Source organism: Dendrobium catenatum, unplaced genomic scaffold (genome assembly GCF_001605985.2).
Source record: "Dendrobium catenatum unplaced genomic scaffold, ASM160598v2 fragScaff_scaffold_1400, whole genome shotgun sequence".
NCBI classification, from domain to species: Eukaryota; Viridiplantae; Streptophyta; class Magnoliopsida; order Asparagales; family Orchidaceae; genus Dendrobium; species Dendrobium catenatum.
The window spans coordinates 783296-801998 of record NW_021319862.1 but is presented as its reverse complement, the minus strand read 5'-3'; the positions used below and the strand labels follow the sequence as shown (position 1 = coordinate 801998).

The window sequence follows — 18703 nt, the reverse complement described above, 5'->3', positions numbered from 1 at the left end:
ATACCCTTGCACGTGCACTATAAATTGTATACACATAGGTACACTAAAGGGGGATATATTCTCAACCCGCATGGCCCCGGCGAGCGTGTTATTGGTACACACGTGACGTCTAGGGATGCTGCGCGGGTTGACAAGTGAATTCCGGTTCGAAACCGATCCTTCTATACGGGTTAATAGAAGTCGACAGGGTTCGAACCATTAAGCGATATAAAGTTGTGGCGACCGATATATTTGTCTTAAAACATTCAATTTAGGCCATCAAGGCCTACAACAATATGAATTCACTAATAAAGGCACGAAGCCTACGAACCGATCCTCTGTCGACAGCCCGATAGAGTTGACAAGGTTCAATCCATAAAAGTGAAAATGACCCCAAACACCCCGATGATGGCCGTGTTGAATGTTATCTCAACCGGAGGGGTTCACAAACATTTCAAATGACTTCAAATATCCAAATGTCTTCAATTATCCAAAACCCAAAAAAATCCACAAAAATCTCAAAAACCCAAAAATCCCAAAAATATTCAAAATTCCAAAAATATTTAAAATTGAAATCCATCAACCCGCTTAAAGCAAAATTCATCCACCCTCCGCAACAGTTTGCCGAGGTGGACAAATCAAAATTTACTTCAGCTCACAAAGAGCCAAATGCCTAGTCGAAAATATCACTAGGATCCATTCTCAAGACAATCTCCTGCTAGTAAGGACGTGGTACGTGTCCTCTAACCGGCGGTTCCGCAAATGGCACCGCAGATAAACGGTTATGACCCGGGGCCCTCGGTTCAAAAATCATGCTCAACAGCAACAACCTCGCGGCTCCGAGAAGTAGCTAGATAGCGATCCTCTTTCGCTAACATATGAGTCTCCCGAAGTCCCATCCTACTGTATCCCAGAGATAATCCGTGCGTGATACCACAACAGTGATCCTAGCTCTGATCATGACACTCAAGACTATACGGTCGTGTCGTAAGCCGCTCGCGTTCGCGCGAGTGAGCTCTGTTAGCTCTCACGTGTGTCGGATCACGAGCCGTTCTAGTGCGTTTCTATACGCAAGTAAGTGCGCTAAATAGGCATCATGCAGTACACATACGCTGGAAATACGTCCCATCAGCACTCATGAGCCTATGCAGACACTGGTAGCGCACTCATATACTATGTCGCTATGGTGACACACAAGCCCTCTGAAGCTAACGGTGGAACTCTTAAAGTCAGTCTGTCATGGTCTCATTAGCCCACGTGAGCAACATTTTAGGCGGGCTGCAACTGCGCAAACATCCAACCCAGTCTACAAGGTCTCCCCTTGGACGAAGCAAACCTGACTGCTGCCGACAAGGAATCCTTCTGTGCAGGTTCTCTAGTCACCACTGGTGCGACCAAGCCGATCGACTACCTCCTCCGGACTAAGAGACCGGGACCACGATGGCCCGGGACGACGAAACCATGGATCTTGATCGGGTCTATCATCCATTTCCCCCACCATCCGGCTTAAGTGCAAGATGGGAAGTTTTCTGTCTTAACGATATATATATGCTCTCAAATCATAACATACGTCCTTACAAGTCTCGTAGACCTCCGATACCCGCACTATGACCGCATATGCGACCATACGCGCCAATAGATCCCTCCTCTTCTCAAATTCCAAAAAGCCACCATAATCACAGTTCCTACTATATGCCATGATAACACGTACTCCGCGGCTCCTAAATCATAATGCTAGACACCGCGCTCCTGGCAGTGCGCTCCAAGTGCATGCTCCAAGTTGGTGCCTGTCTCAATCAGGTAGACATTCTAGTCCTCCACGGTACGACTACGCACAGTTCCATAGCCTTAATCGAAAGTCTCTCTCGTTATCGGAGGGGTAATTAACTATAGGGGCTTGCGCCTATAGGAAACCAGAACTCAGATCATAAAGTCCTCACAAAATGAAGGCGAAATCTCTGGGTATGTCTTATCTACAAAACCCATCTGCCTTCCAAAATTTACCCTCGGAACTTATTCGTTAAAACTCCCTCGCCGAATAAGAAAAGCGAGTGGAGGCCGAGGACCGAATTTTTCGGAGCAAGATGTTCGACCACATCTGACGTTCAGAAACGTTGTCAGCCTAGCCGAGTCTCTAACGCATTCGGCTGGGGATTGGTTCTCTTTCCATCTTTGGCTAGTCGTCTAAGTTGTTTATAGTACAGTTATTTAACTCATACTCAAAATTTGAGTTTCTCAAAATAATCGTTTAACGAATCAAATTTTAAAATATTCTAATAATGATCATTCAATATTTATTGAGATAACATAATTCTAGCATGTTTAAATTATTGTTATTATTTTGTTATTGCTTGCTAATAGTTACTGTTTTGTATCTTTTGTTCTGATGCAAGTCTCTGCCATTGAAAGTGTAGGCGGTGATGTATCAGATCTATTACTAACCTTGATCCTCTTTCCCCAGACAATGTTATTCTTCTCTATCTTAATGTTATTTATTTCTCTCGCCATAGCTGTGTGATCCTTCTTCTCGACGTTATGAAGATCGAATAATGACAAGTTTTTCTTTGTTGAAGATTAGAAATTTTTAAAAAATTCCATATCAGTTATCCGCTGACCCACCCCAAAATGATAAACTGCGTATGCTGAATAAGAGCTAGCTTGGGTGTCACTATAAGTATTTCCAATAATGGTCTAAATCCCAAAAATTTCTGTGCCGTTCAGCAATTCTAAAGCGTCTACATTACCAAGACACGATCCAAAAGATATCAACTGCACGTGAAATGACACCTTCATTTACATTCTGCGCGGGATCCCACAGACCCGGGCAAACAAATATAGCATCCTACTGTAACAGTTACCACCACCATGGAACAATGACTAGCGAGCTCTACTGAAATTCGTTCGGGTGATGTAAGCCATATGAACCCTGCAGAGATTTCAAAGTTGACATAATAAGTTGGAATAGTGTGGGTATCTCGTGTTCATTGCGTATCATCTCTCGTAGATGTAGCTCCTAAGAGATCCCGCGACTGACCCAAAATATTCTTGTCTTATTTAAACTGCAAAAATATAGCACATCAAGCCGTCTTTCAACTTCAATATTCATTTGCTTGCAATCCGATACGATACGAAGCCTTTTGGCTGCAACCGATTCATCTTCTTCCACTTCCAAGCCTCGCAGCTACCTGATATTGCATCATGCATCTACTTCGAAAATTGAAGAGCGATAGTGTAAATTGCACTTCACAGCAAGAAATAAACTTTGTTGAGGAAGAAACAATGCCTCCAAGAGTTAGTTAATTTATTGCTAAAAGACAATTCTGCAAGAAGTCTCCCATCATGCCTCTTGCGTATACATTTTGCCTTTAGGGTTAGGGTTTACGCTTTTGAAGTACTGCTTCATGGGTATGGAGCGAGAATATGATTTTCATATAGCCGAGGCTGAAAGAATATGGCAGTTTTACCACCTGCGTTTACTGCTTGGTATGGAGAATTAAGTCGAGAATGTAAGCGTTAGATAAGAACAAAAAACCGACCTTTAATATTTCGAACACTACTATACCTTACTCGCTGAAGCTTGTCGGAGCGCCTAAGCAGTCTACACAACGCTCGTTATTCCAACCTTAACGTAATAGAGAAAGAAAAAACTTTGAATAGTCTCCAATCAGTTAATAATTCAAACTCCACAACGACGGCTACACTCATGCTACAAATCCTCATTAGGAGGTTCGTGATGGTGAACGAGCATTTTGGCATTATACAAACTCGGTACACTCGGACATTTGGCAGAATTACTTACCTGGTATAAGCCTATATACATAAAATTTAGCTTAACACTTTTTAATTGGGAAAACGCACAAGTTAAATTATTAAAACAGTCCCGAGATACTGACGTGTACCACGCGGACATTAATGCCAGATGAATCCGTCCTCTCGTGGCTGGAGTGACAAGCTCAGATTCTGTAGGTATGTGCAAGGAAATATTCGACTACAAAACACCACTTATTAATGAGTTAAAAAACTTAATCAAACTATTGTTATTGATCCTTTCCCCATAAATATCATATCAAACCACGTCGGGAACGTCTGGGGATGTACTGATGCGAACCTATTTATGGCCTAACACAATGACTGCGGGTAATTGCCAAAGGTATTCTCAATTTAGAAAAAAAAATGGGCTAGGAGATGTACATGAAAGCCTTTGACCCGTATAAACTATTTCATAATTTTTAAATTCCTAATTTTCATCCTATTCTTAATCTCGGAGGGAAAGCTAACAAGGAGCAGAGGAGAAAGGCCTGAATGGCTTATCTGATTAGTGCAACCGATGATGATATACTTCCAAAAGATTCATTTCAGATGCAAACCCGTGACTCTTTCTATAGAAAGTTGAATCAAAGCGGAAGTTGGAAACCATCTGTTTGAAACCTATGGCAGTTGCGCATTAGCCAGTTTACCTAGAGGCTTCCCCTAACAACTATACCGGTTGAGAATTCCTCCCCACTTAACATGCACCCGCTAAACTACAAAATGTATGTGAAGACGGGAAAAGTTTATACATTACACGGCATAGGGCTAGAATTCACCTCTCAATAGTTGCCTTACTCATAAGGGCAATGCCGAACCAGACATTGAATTTAGTTGATGAGCGTGGCAATTCCCCACCGAGAAATAGGTAGTTGACCTTACATCCATCTACGCGCCAAATACCATCTAAAAGTGGATATCGCATTGACTTGAGGGAGAATAGAAATATCCAAAGCCCCAATGGAAATATAGATTATAAGAGATACAACCTATTACCGTATTATAATCCAACATATGCTTTATTCTAAATGCCGACACTTCGGTGACGGAAGACCATCATCCATAAACAGGATCAGTTTGTGTAGAAGAGAATATATGGATGTTCATCAATACATAACAAGCTGGCACCACGAACATATCATAACGCGGCACCATTCCATAGTTAAATGACACTTTCATAACACATTGTAGACAACGCGAAACAATCAAAAGGAAGGCGCAATTCGGTTACTGACGTAAACTGGTGGTTGTCATTGATTGTAATGTGAGTATGTTAAATTTGTGAACTAGTCATTACTTAATTTCCAATACGCTATAACAAAATTATTGTCATTCAGTTATGTCAAATTCTTCCACTGGAAACAACAAACACAGTCTAAAGTAAGACATCATCCCGCACAACATTATACTCAGATGGAATGGCCAATTTTAATGTACACTGAAAAATTAAATAATATATTTGTAAGAACACTGAAGAATCATTAGTACGTAACGACATGATTCATTGTAAATTATGCCAAAATCTATGTATAGTATAAGTCTTAAATTCTGTAGATAAATTTATTTTTTACCACAAGTTCTCATCATTAAAAAGAATAACAGATAGAAACTACCCACCAGCCACACTCATATTGAGGCTACGATCAAGTCCCACTCCCCTCAACAAGAGGAACCAATTGTATCACTGCTGTGACATAAATGACCAACCGAACTGAACAAAGAAGCATCATCGCGACAAGCTCCACGCGGCTGAACATTGTACCCGAAGTCCTATGTTACACAAATTGGCAACTGGACACCACTCAAAGTATACAGAGCATACCAACCCTACATGCACACTAAACTGCGCTGCCTCTAGCGTGTCATAGTTAGCGGAAAACTGGTGATTAGGACTGATCCAAGAGAGGGTAGAACCAAAATCCCCCACGCAGAACATTATTCCTCTCCAAACCAAACCCTGCATCCAGTAGAAGAGAAGAGTAGCCACCACCAAGAGAAGTAACGAAGCATCGTAGCAACATACACCTCTCCAAAGAATCTAAGTCCCTAATAGAGGCAGAAAACAAACCTGCTAATACAATTCTTTAAATTAAGCTGTGATTATAGCAAGCTCTTCAGGCAGATCCTCCCCTACCTATTACCAACGAGAATTTCATGAAAAAAAACAAGATACCTTCGGTGAATCAACTAACTAAATTGAACTTGAAACGTGTAGGTGGTTTGGAAGATATCTATTTCCCAATTAATAACGAAGAGAATTTAGATATAAGAGAGAGATAAAAAAGAAAGACAGTTTTAAACGCCACAAATTCTTAAAAGATCAATTTCCTTCTCATTTCAAGTCACCAAAAATGAAAGTCTGCCTGAGAACTTCTTCCCTCTGGCTATCTCAGTAGAAGAACATCCTCGTACAGTAACACTCATAAGGCATTGTGCGTGAGGTATATCGTCGTTCCGATGGGACGGATAGAATGTGAGCAGGCCTTAACCATACCGGATAGAAAAGAAGAGTACAAGCCTAGAGGAATGATAGAAAGAGGAAAGTGATATCTCACCCCATTCCAACAACTGGTGTTAGAAGAAAAATCACATCGTAAACAAGAACAACACAATAGTAAAGGAGAATTCAGCGGCCAGGTCAACCTACTGACTATTCCTAGGCCCAATCACCAACTAACTTATCGAGCTCCATACACCAACCCTACACAAACTCAACATCCAAACTTCGTCCTCACCAACTCCTCCTACTATATTTGGTCATTGCACCAGCTCCCCGTACATTCAACAGAATTTGGCTTCCGCACCACCCAATCCAGACTGGCAAGTTGCTCCCACCACCCTCTCCTTCTAGGCGTAGGAGATTGGAATCTACAATCCTTCTGAGAAAAGCGTATTAAAAATTTATGGAAGGATGTGATGCATCAATCAATAAGGATCATTCAATTGTGCCCGCACATTACCAGTTAGAAAACAATTGGCAAGAACCGGAGATTTTAACAAGTCCACGAATTTATAATAACAAAGCCAGGCACTCATAATGTCCCGCAAACACATCACAAAAAAGCACCTTCGAGATCCAAACCACAAAACCGACAACCAGAAACCTACGCGATAAGACCAACGAACACAAAAACACCAACGGAGTGAATAAACAACTAGCATATGAACGACGACATGAAAATACAGAAACCGAAAGGGACCACGGAAGAAAACGAGCACAATTATTAGACACGATAGCAAAGAAAAACTCCAAAAACAAACAAGTATGAAATACACAGAATTGACTAAGAGAGAATACCAAAGGAAAAATACATATAGATAGAAATTATTGAAGATACATGGTTGGAAGAAGAATGATATAAACGAACTCGAAACCAGACCGCCCTGAGTTCATAAACGTTAATCTTATCTGGGAACGAGAGATTGACTCTAAGCATGGAAGTGAAAAAATGGACGACCACCTAACACGACCACACATGATAAGCACACAATGGAAACGTAGAACACAGCAATTACGACAAAACTGAAGACCCCTGATGGTGAAGGATAATGAAACCAACAGCCAAACGCAATACAAACCTAAAAATACATGAAAACACAATACATAACCGGGACCTCATACAAGACGGAAACAGAGATAACATGATTAGATATAATCGAGAAACGCCAAGTACGTAGAAGTTATCACGAGCCAAAAAATAAAACAACACACCAAAACCATTCCAGACAGAAAAAGCCAAACGTAGAAAACCGACAGCCAGCCTTCATCCACTCTCGTACAGAAAAGAAAGCCCAACCATGAAGAGAGACTAACAAACCGAGAAAATAAACCAAATAAATAACAAAGAAATCAGGAAATCCCTGGCCAACCTGAAAACCTACCAACTACCCATGAGGACTTAGCTCACAAACCCAAAGAGACCTCGCAAGAACAACAATGCCAGAAAGACACCTATTCAACAAAGACGGTACCAAAAAAAAAATAAAGTGAGAGCCAAAGTAATAATGAGTCACATTCATCATCAAGAATAAATGAGAAGATGACATTGAAAGAATGATGGCTCAAGCGATCGGGCCGATACCCGAATGATGACATTTTTGGAATATTTATAGACGCCTTCTGTCTGCTTGTACGGATGTTGCAGATCCGGTGGCGTGGCGTAGCAGCTTCTGAATGGAGTTGTTCGCTGCTTTGTACAGGTAGACTGTCGTGCACTACTCGTTGCTTTCTGCAGGTGGATCGTAGTGCACTAACGAATCTCCTGCCTTGGATCGTAGGAACTTGCACTTGTTGTAGTCAATTGGTATTTTGCTTGTAGGTGACATATGGCGTATATAATAAGTCTTCCACAGCGATCCATAGGAATTTTCATTCATTTTGTATTCTTCTTGTATTCCTTTCATAGATGGCATTTCATGTACATAGCAAGTCCCCTATAAAGGCCCGTGGGTATTTCTATCTGCTGCATGTCGTACATGCTTACTGATTGGAGAATGATGTATTCACCTACATTTGATTGCATGAAGGCAGTATTCATTCCAAATTCTTGAATACTTCTTCATTATTAGTTCAATTTATGTTGATACCGAATGCCTGGAGCATTCCTACTATATCACCAAGTGTATGAGACATCTTTGCACATTTCACAATGTTATTAAGTGCATCTCTATTTCATCTTTCTTATGTATGCTTGCAGAGAGTGTCACTGTCATCATGTAGCTCGTATGTTCATTGTATGTCAATTCTTCTAGTATTGCTTGTAGGGATATTATATACATTGCAAATGTAGAAGTTTCTGCCATCATTTGAGGTGCCACAAGCATTAAAATCCACTATATTTGTTACACATTGAGTTCTTTTATCCAAGGGGAACTGTTGTATAAATAAGGAGTCTTTTGCGGCGACTCGTAGGGACTTCCACATGTACTTATAAAACCACTACATGAAATGTTGTTGTTTGTAGTAGAATTAATAAACCTTCTTGGAGTTGAACATCATTGATTATGCATAGGCCTTCCTCTTACTTGTTACTTGTGAATGAGATGTAGTAGGGACTTGTCCACTATACATCTTTATCTGGTCATCTGTACCCGCTTAAATGATCAATATTTGATTATTGAACCTCTATATCTTAATTGTTCATTTGAATGTCCTCCAAAAGTTTTCTCGTTGAGGATTGTTTGCAATCAAATGACAATTGAATTCGTATGAAGACCTCTTATTAAGTGTCCCATGTTTGCATGTGAATGATTCTTTTGCAATATTGTCCACCACAATTCTTTCATTTTTCCGTTGATATTCATCATTTTTATTCATGACTTGATGTTGCTCACAACCTTTATTAAACTTTCATTCAAATGGATTGGATTATAACTTAGCATATTGTATTTTTCAGCTTAGTATGCATCTAAAAGGTCAATCCAGTTTCAAGTTCAAATAGGTTCAATCTTGAGTTCAGGCTCTAGTATGAGTTTGAGTAGAAATGTAGTTCAAGCTCAAGATGAGCTTCTTCCATTTGTCCAAGTCCACTATTGTTCAAATCATGCTCACTAGAGTTCAAATGCTCAAGTTCAAGTTAAGACTTTTGTAGTTCATGTCGCATTTGAGTTCGGATGTGATGTCAAAGTTCTTTGTAATCTTATTTGGTTCAAATTCTTTGCACCAAGTCTCCAAGCCCTTGCTTGAATTCAAATGTCCAAATCCTTATTCATCTTGTTTGATATTCAAATGCAAGTCCATGTCCCCTGTAAATGTTCATTTGAGTTCAAGCTCCCATTTTTATTTCTGGTTTGCATTGAGAGCTCGTTTTGTTTGTTTGCATGAGATTTGAATTATTCAAATTAGAATTTACATTCAAGTTGAAATGAGAACTCCTTAGAGAATTGGTTGTTGCTCACATCATCCACTGTTATAGTCCATTTGATTTCAAAGTTTTATGTAATTTCTCTTAAATTTGGTTCATTGTCATTCTCTTATGCTCAAACTTATTTGATTCCAATGTTCATTATTGAATCATTCATTTTGAATTCATTTCAATTAGATTCAAATATCATTTGCTTAGTGTTTCAACATAAGTCCAAGTTCTTGTCCTTTGCACCAAGTTCATTTGAGTTCAATCAAGTCCACTTGCAAGTTCATTTGAGTGTCAAAATGAGTTCCATGTTGTCCAAAAGATTGCAAGTTCAAGCTCTCCAAAATTTGTCCAAGTCTTCAGTTTCAGTGGAAATTTCGGCAGCCTCCCGGCGTCTCCCCCGTTTAGGGGAAAAACCAAGAGGCAACCTTCCCCTCGACGCTACGTGAGCGCTTCAGGTAGGTGTCAAAATGACACCGCGGTCGCATTTGTATTTTTTTATCCCCGCCCGCTACGTGAGCGTTTAAGGGTGGTTTTGTTTGTTTATTATAAGAAGAAAATACATGTTAGAAAAACACAGATTTCCCCCCTCTGCACCACGTGGGCGTTCGGGGGTACTTATATAAAAAAAAAGTAAAATAAAAACATATTTTTTTATCCCCTTCGCCGCAAGCGCCGCACCGGTTTCCCGCCCTACAACGCTACTTGAGCGCCTCGGGGGTTTGCCGGCTCGTTGCTAGCATTGAAGAGGGATCCTTATCTCGTCGCAAGCATCGCACCGGTTTCCCACCCTAAACGCTACGTGAGCGCCTCGGGGGTTTGCCGGCCCGTCGCAAGCATCGAGAAAAGAACCATTTCTTTTTTTTTTTTCTTTTTTTTTTCTCTTTCTTTTTTTTTGGTCTCCCTTCTTGTTTTTTTTTTGAAGAAATCTCTCTTTTTTTTAGCAATGATAAATGGTAATAAAAAAAAACTAATAACAATAACTAACAATGCTGATAGCATACTAAATAAATCTAATGCTAATTAAAGTTAAAAGTTTTGTATTAGGAAGCTATTTTAAGAAGCAGAAAAAAAAACTGTTCCAAACGAAGCCTAAATTGCTGAGGTTTGCTGGACAATTTTCAGCATATTTCTTGCAGTTATCATTACTAAGGGAAGGCAGCTGTTTGTCTGCTTCCAATTTTGACACCCTTTTTATTGATAAATGAAAATGCTCGTTTATTCGAAGATGAATAGCTCACATCTGTTTTTTTATTCACATGAACATGTTGGTAAGATGAACTGATTAACAGTATATTGGAATAACTAGTCATTGCTAAGTAACTCCACGAACTTTTAAAAAGTTTGCTGTTGGGAAAATGAATATTTGGATTGCTGAAAAAAAAAATGCACTAGTAAAATTTATAATCACACATAACAAAAATATGAATTCTATTTGAACTTGTAAAGTTTCTGAAAATTCAATCTGGACTACAGGTGCTACTTGCAATTGTCTTCTACCCGAAAGCCTCCGTTTGCCATCAGTGAAAGAGCTACCCGACTACCATGTTTTATCAGGTTAGTTAGCCATCCACTTTCACTTTTCTGTTATCCATTTGTTTTTATTATGTTGATTCATCTTGCCAACCCCACAGTGTGGGATAAAGGCTTGGAGTTGTTGTTGTTATATCATTTTACATATTACAATATTGACTATTTGCAAAATATCAAGAATTATGAATTCATTTCTTCTTCTTAACTCCAACAAAAATCCATACAATTTCTTCTTAATATCTTACTTCCTTATCTAGAAGATAGTTCAGAATCTGTTGCCTTCATCGGCTCGCATGAACCAATGGACAGTGATGATACAGACACAGATAAGCATCTTCTTTCACAATCTCTAAGCGGTGAAGTGACTGTTGTGAAGGAAATTCATAGGTGAAGAAATCATCTAAAGGCATCCTCTCTTCCCAAGTAATATTGCCTCTTAACTAGCAATCTGCATGGTCTTGTGGCATTTTTCTTTTTGGAGCTTTCATTACTGGGGGTTACCTCAGTTTTTTGGTATCATTTGCATTTGGAAACTACTATTGTGGCAATGCTTTTCTTGATGCTGACCTCAGAATGGAGTTCTCTGTAAATCTGTTTGTTTGTTTACCTTCTCTGTGCAAGAGTGGATCGGTGTCTTGAGAGTTTTAACCTCAGACATTTTGGAAAGAAAGCTGCTTATTTGTCTTATTCTCAAAACAAATAAATAATAAATCTGATTCTTTCATATTGTTCACATCAGCAAAATTGTCCTGGTGTTTTCATGCAGTTCTTTTCGAGATGAACAAATTGATTCTGATAGAGTTTGATTTTTCTTCTTGAGAAAAAGTAAATCTAAAAGGATTCATGTAGCGGATACATAGTGGGACAAAGGCTTGATGATATTTTTGTTGTTGTAGAAAAAGTAAATCTAGCTGCTTTTTTTACTCTTCAAGCAACTGCTGTGATGTCTTCTGCAGAGAAATTATTACGTGCGGAGATTGGACATATAGAACCGTCGGGGTTGTTTTCGTGATCGGTGTTGTTCACCAGTGTTTTCATTGTTTACGGAGACAAAACCGAACGGTTCTCTGTGTCCGGCCTCCGCACGTAATAATCCCTCCTGTTGTTGGAGTATTTCACATATGAGACCAATCTTTTTAACATATAAATTCATTGATGTGTCTTGATAGCAGCACCCATGATTGGAACAAATATCAGTATTTCTTCTTTTGTTTGATCAAATTTTTGTGCGTTGCTGTAACGGTAATTTCCCCTTTTTCTTCTAGAAAAGAACTGCCCCATGCAATCACTTCCTTTCTTTTCATCCTAAACCAACCGACACTCCCTTTGACATTGTCAACATCTTTCTTTTTTCTCCTAATTTAGCCATTGATTTCTCTAATACATTCAATACTTTTCATGTTTTCCACACATGCTCTCTCTAATTGGAGATTAACATTAATTTTTTGCCACAAAGGAACTCAAAAATAGATTTGAATAATTCTTTTGCAAGGGTATTTGTAATTAGGTTTTCACTGTTTTGTATAGTATTTTTCTTGAAAAAATAGTCCCTTTATAGGGCAAAGTTTTTGTGTTCCTCAATATTCTATGTGTAATTTAATGAATGCATTGGACAATGGACATATTAGAGTCATTATGTTCTTCTTTGAGAGTTTGGATACAATTGAGACATTTTTTGTGAGTCATAATTGAGTCATAATTGCCATTTGTAGATAATACCCAACACTCATTTTCATAAGATGATTTTTTTATTTTTAATATTTTCTTTATGTTATAATATGATTAAATATGTATAGGGTTGTAAATGAGTCGAGTGAGTCGAGCTAGTGCCTACCTAAACTGAACTGAGCTTAGTTATAATTGAATTATTGAGTTTTATTCTTATGTGTTCAGAAGCCGGCACGAGCCGGACTCGTTATTTTGAAAGAGAGAAAGAATGACTCTATATGAACATCACGGTAATTATGTAAAAGAAAAAAATAATGACATATTTATATATATATATATATATTTATATATATATATTATATAAATTATAAAAAATAATAATAATATATATATATATATATCTTTTATATTCATATTTTTTAAATAAGTTGATAGGAAACACTTGTAGATCTCAAATATTTTCCTATCAATCTTTGGAAAAAATGAGAATTCTTCACAAAAGTTTGCAAAAATCATGAAAGCAGTAGATAATTTGTATTATTTGATGAAAGGAAAACGGAAAATAGCAAGGCACAATTGGTCCTCAATTTGAGAGGAAGATCGATCTCTCCCAAATCTCTAGACGCTGCTAGAGCCCAAAAAAACCTAATCTAATGGATCTCAAATTTCAGCCAAATTCAAGACAATTTAATAAAATAATAATAATAATAATAATTCCCTCTTAATTCCCCCAAATTTCTTTCCTATTTGGCTCCCGCACGGTGTGCGGCTCACTCGGCATCCCAGCGGGCGGAAATTTTCTGCCTTGTTCGCGTCTGACCGGCTGGACCGGTCTATTGGACCGATCTAACATAAGTCAACTTAGGAATTAATGAGTCGAGTCAAAACTCGCTCAAACTTGACTTGTTAGCTTGTTGAGCTGAGCTCATAAGCCATTTATCAAGTTGAGTTTGAGCCGGATCATGAGCTGGCTCAAGTCGCATGCCCTCTAAATATCTCTCTAAATATCTCTCTAAATATCTCTGTCTCTTCTTATATTGAAGTCTTATCCTAAAAGGATACATTTTATTGATTTATAATTTAATTTTTCATGATGTCTATAGATATTAATCAACCAAAGATTTTAACAGGATGATTGAATGAGATATTAGAGTACGAAAAAAATAATTTTGAAATATATATTAAAGGATTTAAAAAAAAATTATTACTTGAATATATTGTGCATATTAAATTGATCTTGAGATATTAAATATCAAAATAAATCTTTTTTCTTACCGTTAGAACTGACTATAAATGTGATATAAATCCTTTATTTTTTATTGTATGAAAAAAAAAATCAAAATAAAATATTAATCTGAATTTTGAAAATTGAACCAATAAAATTTTAATAAATGTAAAAATATTCTGACACGGTTGAGTTAAGGTAACATAAACAGGTGCTTCAGACACGAAAGTATCCATTGGGTGGTCCTTCCAGGTGGGCAACCCTTAGCTTCCCCAGACAGCACGGTGCAGCAAAGATCTTCTTCAATCGCACGTGGAAACAAATATTGTACGGCATTGGGGTAGATATTGTAATTATGACTCCAAGAAAGTGTTGCTATCATTATTAAAAACAATTATGGGCATGGCATAGTTTATTATTATTTTTTAAATGGACAAAATAATCATAAATATGGTTGTATGAATATCTTTTGATATAAAGTTATATTAAACAAATTAAAATTATTAAATTTATTTTAAAAATAGTGATACATATATAATTTACATGGGGCGTCAATTTTTGACACGACCCGAAAAAATTCGGATTCGGATCAATCCTGACCCAAAATGGGTCGGGTTCGGACTCAACAAATCAACTCGTTTTAAAATCAGGTCGGGTTTACGAAATTAACCCGAAAATGACTCGAAATTGACATGAAAACTCGTATTTGACCCGAAAATCCGAGATTGACCCGTTTTTTACCCGAAAATCGAAGATTGACCCCATTTTTTACCCGAAAACTAGCAATTTGGGTCAACCCCGGGTCATTCGTGCCGGGTTGGGTTCGGGTGCGAAAACCTGACCCACTTTTAAAATCGGGTCGGGTTCGGATTGACCTGAATAGTGTCGGGTCAGTTCCGGGTTCGACCCGAGCCCGATCCGTTGACCCGAATTGACACCCCTAATAATTTATATTTTATTTATTTCAATATGAATTAAATAATCTTAAATATTTTTTTTTTTCTAAATAACCATCATATTCCAACGGTTATAATCTTATTTACTTAAAATTTTCATGTTATTTTTGTCAAAAAAATTATAAGGGAAAAAAAAAACTTTATATAATCTGAGTGTGGTAATTATAAGAAAAAATAATATTTAAAATAAAAATTATAATATTCATAATATATTTTAAAAAAAAAAAAAATCTTACAAACACAACTGCAATCATGTCAAACAAATCTTTTCTTTAATTTAATAAATTTTGAAATAAATAATTCCAATGCTAGTCTATGTTTCTATGAAATAATCGGCTTTAGTTTTGCAGTACCAATAAGAGAATAAATGCAAAAATAAATAGGCACCAAAAAATTCAGCTGGACATTAATGCTGAATTTAAGAAGGGAAATATATATAATCATTACTCAAAATAATATATTTGACTTTCAAAGGACCTATAGATTACATCATATCTCAAAATAGTTCCCAAATTATTAATGATGTTGCCCTAATTAAATCGTTTGACTATATAAATTTAATTCAAAATAATATATATTGTTATTGTGATATAACATTGATTCAAATTTAATTTTTTTTACTTAATAAAATTGTATAGTCGAAAAATTAAATTGAAGCAATATTATACTTTAGTACTAAAATGATCATATTGGAATCATTAAGGACTAATAAAAAATTTAACATTTTTTATTAATTTGCAATGTAAAGTGGTATATTTATTTTTTTATCTACTAAATTTCATTTAATTTAATTTTTTTTTTGTTATTGTTTTATTGAGTTAGTTTTGAGTTATTTCATTTTATTTAATTTGTTGATGAACTTTCTTATTTAGTTTGATAATTAATTTTTTAATGAAATGTTTAATATCACTTCCAATCATATTTTTTCAAAGCTAAAAAATAATTTTAATACTAAATCAGCAAAAAATTGAATAAAAAATAAAATAGAAATTGTTTTATATTTTAGTTATTTTAAGAGGCTATATGTTATATTTCAAAAAAGTTAAATGATAACTATCCTAATATAAAAATTTTTTGTCTAACTTTTTTAAGGAGAGTTGACTTTGCCTCCCAAAAGTCAACACAAAGCCACCTCAAATTTGATTAATTAATTCATAAAAGACATATAAATAGCACCATCATGCTAAAGTTGCTATAAGGATACATATTGGCATATTTATTTTTCATGCTCTCAACTTTTTTTTTTTTTTAAATGTGATTGTGCAAAAATGTATTTGATATATATATATATAATTTAATTTTAAAATTTTAAATTAGTATTTTGAAAATATTTATGAATTAAATTATTGATGCACTAACTCTAAAACATATGAAAATATTATGTCTTTAAGCTTCAAGTCAAGTATCTAAAGCACTATTTTGATGAAATGAATTGGTGACCCTATTTATAAATTGGAATATTTTATTGAACAATCATTTTTTATTTTTCACTCATAGACCATTCACTCTACATTTTAGTACTTTAATGATATTATAATTAAATGATCTTGAATTAATTTGATTTATGTTGTTGAAATGTTTGATTTGATTGAGTATGCAAGATTTGAAAATCATTTGCTTATCAAATGAATGTCTTGAAATTTTCAATTATGATTCAAAAGATTGATTTGGGCTCAATATTCAAACTCGGATTAAACCACTATTGGTTCATCTTGATTATCCAAATCTTGATGCAATATTTGAAAACTTTAAATCTCAAATTCAAAATCATTCAAAGATCAACTTCAACAAATTTATAGTCAAATTAAGCATTATTACAAGAATAAACCCAATGGTATCAAAGTTGATATATCAATCTAAGTCCAAATGAGCCTAAATCAAACACTTCAAAAATATTTAAAAATTTTAAGATATTAATCAGAGAATTAAACGATCTACAAATTTTACATACTTACTGTCAAAACGAGTGACTGGAGGAGATGAATCCAATGAATCTAAGATCACTTGATTCTATAGTAAAAAGTTGTTTTTTATAACTAGAACTGTTAATGTGTGGTAGCTTTAAGAAATCAGATGTTTGATGTTTTCTTTTTAAAACATCATGTTTATAATATTTACAAAAATTTCTAAAAATTTTACTTTTCCTTACAATAACTCCACAACTATCTTTATAAAATATAGTAACCATCCCAAACAAATCCTACCACATCAAATTTTCTATCATGTTCAACTATAGGTTTATTGAATTTAGAGTTCAAATAATTCTAAATTTAATTCGAAACTTTTAAAATTAAATATACATTAGGATTCATATCTTAAAATAAACAAGTGAATATCATTATCCTGCACCATCTCTTTCACTTCTCTCTCTCTCTCTCTAACAAAACAATCAAACATATGCAATAGCTATCAAATATTTTATTTTCCCAACCAAATATCTCATCACAAATTCCTATCAATATATTTTACGTCATGTATATATGCATTTTTACTACACAATTAAAATGATCCAGAGTATATTTTAACTGAAGCAAGCTGTATCTCCCGCTTTGAGGTAAGATAAAATTGCTATTGTTTTGTCACACAGTTCATCTTGATCTGTTGATTGGGAGCACTATCAATCAAAAGAAAAATAAAAAAATTATTATGTGCGGACACCGGGTGGCGTCCGGACACCAACCAGAACACGCCACGTCACTTTTTTGCTCGATATCGGATGACCTGGCTGTTCTGGTTGGTCTCCGGACGCCACCAGAGTCAACACAAAATAATTTCTCCAACCAAAAGTCTTAAATTCAAAATTTACATAGACTCAAAAGTCCTCAAAATAACAAAAAAAGTAGCTTCTTGCTCGAACCTAACTTGCCTCAAATGTTGGATCATATTAACCAGATGGCCCATCAAAATCCTGCTGCAAAAGACTTTTCTTTTCATTTACTGCTTCTACACCACATTTGGCGTAGAGGAATGGTGGGACGTTTGGAAGAAACGTTGATAGCTTTACAACTATTTGCTCATTATTTTACTCTTCCTCTTCTATCTAAGATTTTCTTTGGGATAAATTTTTTTTATTATTATTTTTAAAATAAATTTTAATTTAAATAAATAGATTTTATATTAAAAAACTGTTTTAATATTAATAAAAAATCATCCTAAATGAAACATAAGCTCTGGGACGTGCAGGGCAGCTCAGTGGTTGAGCGTAGAAAATGTCTCCCATCGGCTCCCGTTCAATCCCTAAACTGCCCCCCAAAAAAAGCCAGATTTGATGAACTGAACAACCCCACTAAAGTGTGGAGTCCAAACACAGATTATTAGGTGTGGAGTCTAAATATATAGAACGATCGTTCGATTTTGTGACTGTGAATAATAAAAGTATAATGGTAAATAATAAAAGTAAATTGATGAACAATAATTATGCTTCTACTATATATTCACAATAATAAAACTGAACAATACCATAGATTCAAACTCCACACTTAATAATATGTATTCTTTTTGTATTTTTCTCCCAATCATCCTTGTTATTCTTTCTCTCTCTACATATATTCATCTTAGGTATATAACCACTGCTGCCTCTTAGTACTTCCCATAGTTCTTCTGAATTTGTCAGTTCTCAGTACGCAGCTTCATCGTTTGAATCATAATAACTGGCGTTTAATGCAGTAACTCAACCACCGAAT

At 35.8% G+C, this 18703-nt stretch overlaps 1 protein-coding gene across 1 annotated transcript in view; it reads left to right on the top strand.

Moving 5' to 3' along the window:
- Nucleotides 1-11904, top strand: part of LOC110092238 (deSI-like protein At4g17486) — a gene marked incomplete in the record, with an annotated part of 35462 nt that extends 23558 nt beyond the window's left edge. Inside the window, 2 exon segments of the mRNA XM_028699868.1 lie at nt 11115-11195; nt 11429-11904. Coding sequence (XP_028555701.1) covers nt 11115-11195; nt 11429-11562 — 215 coding nt within the window.
- Between the last annotated feature and the right edge of the window lie 6799 nt (nt 11905-18703).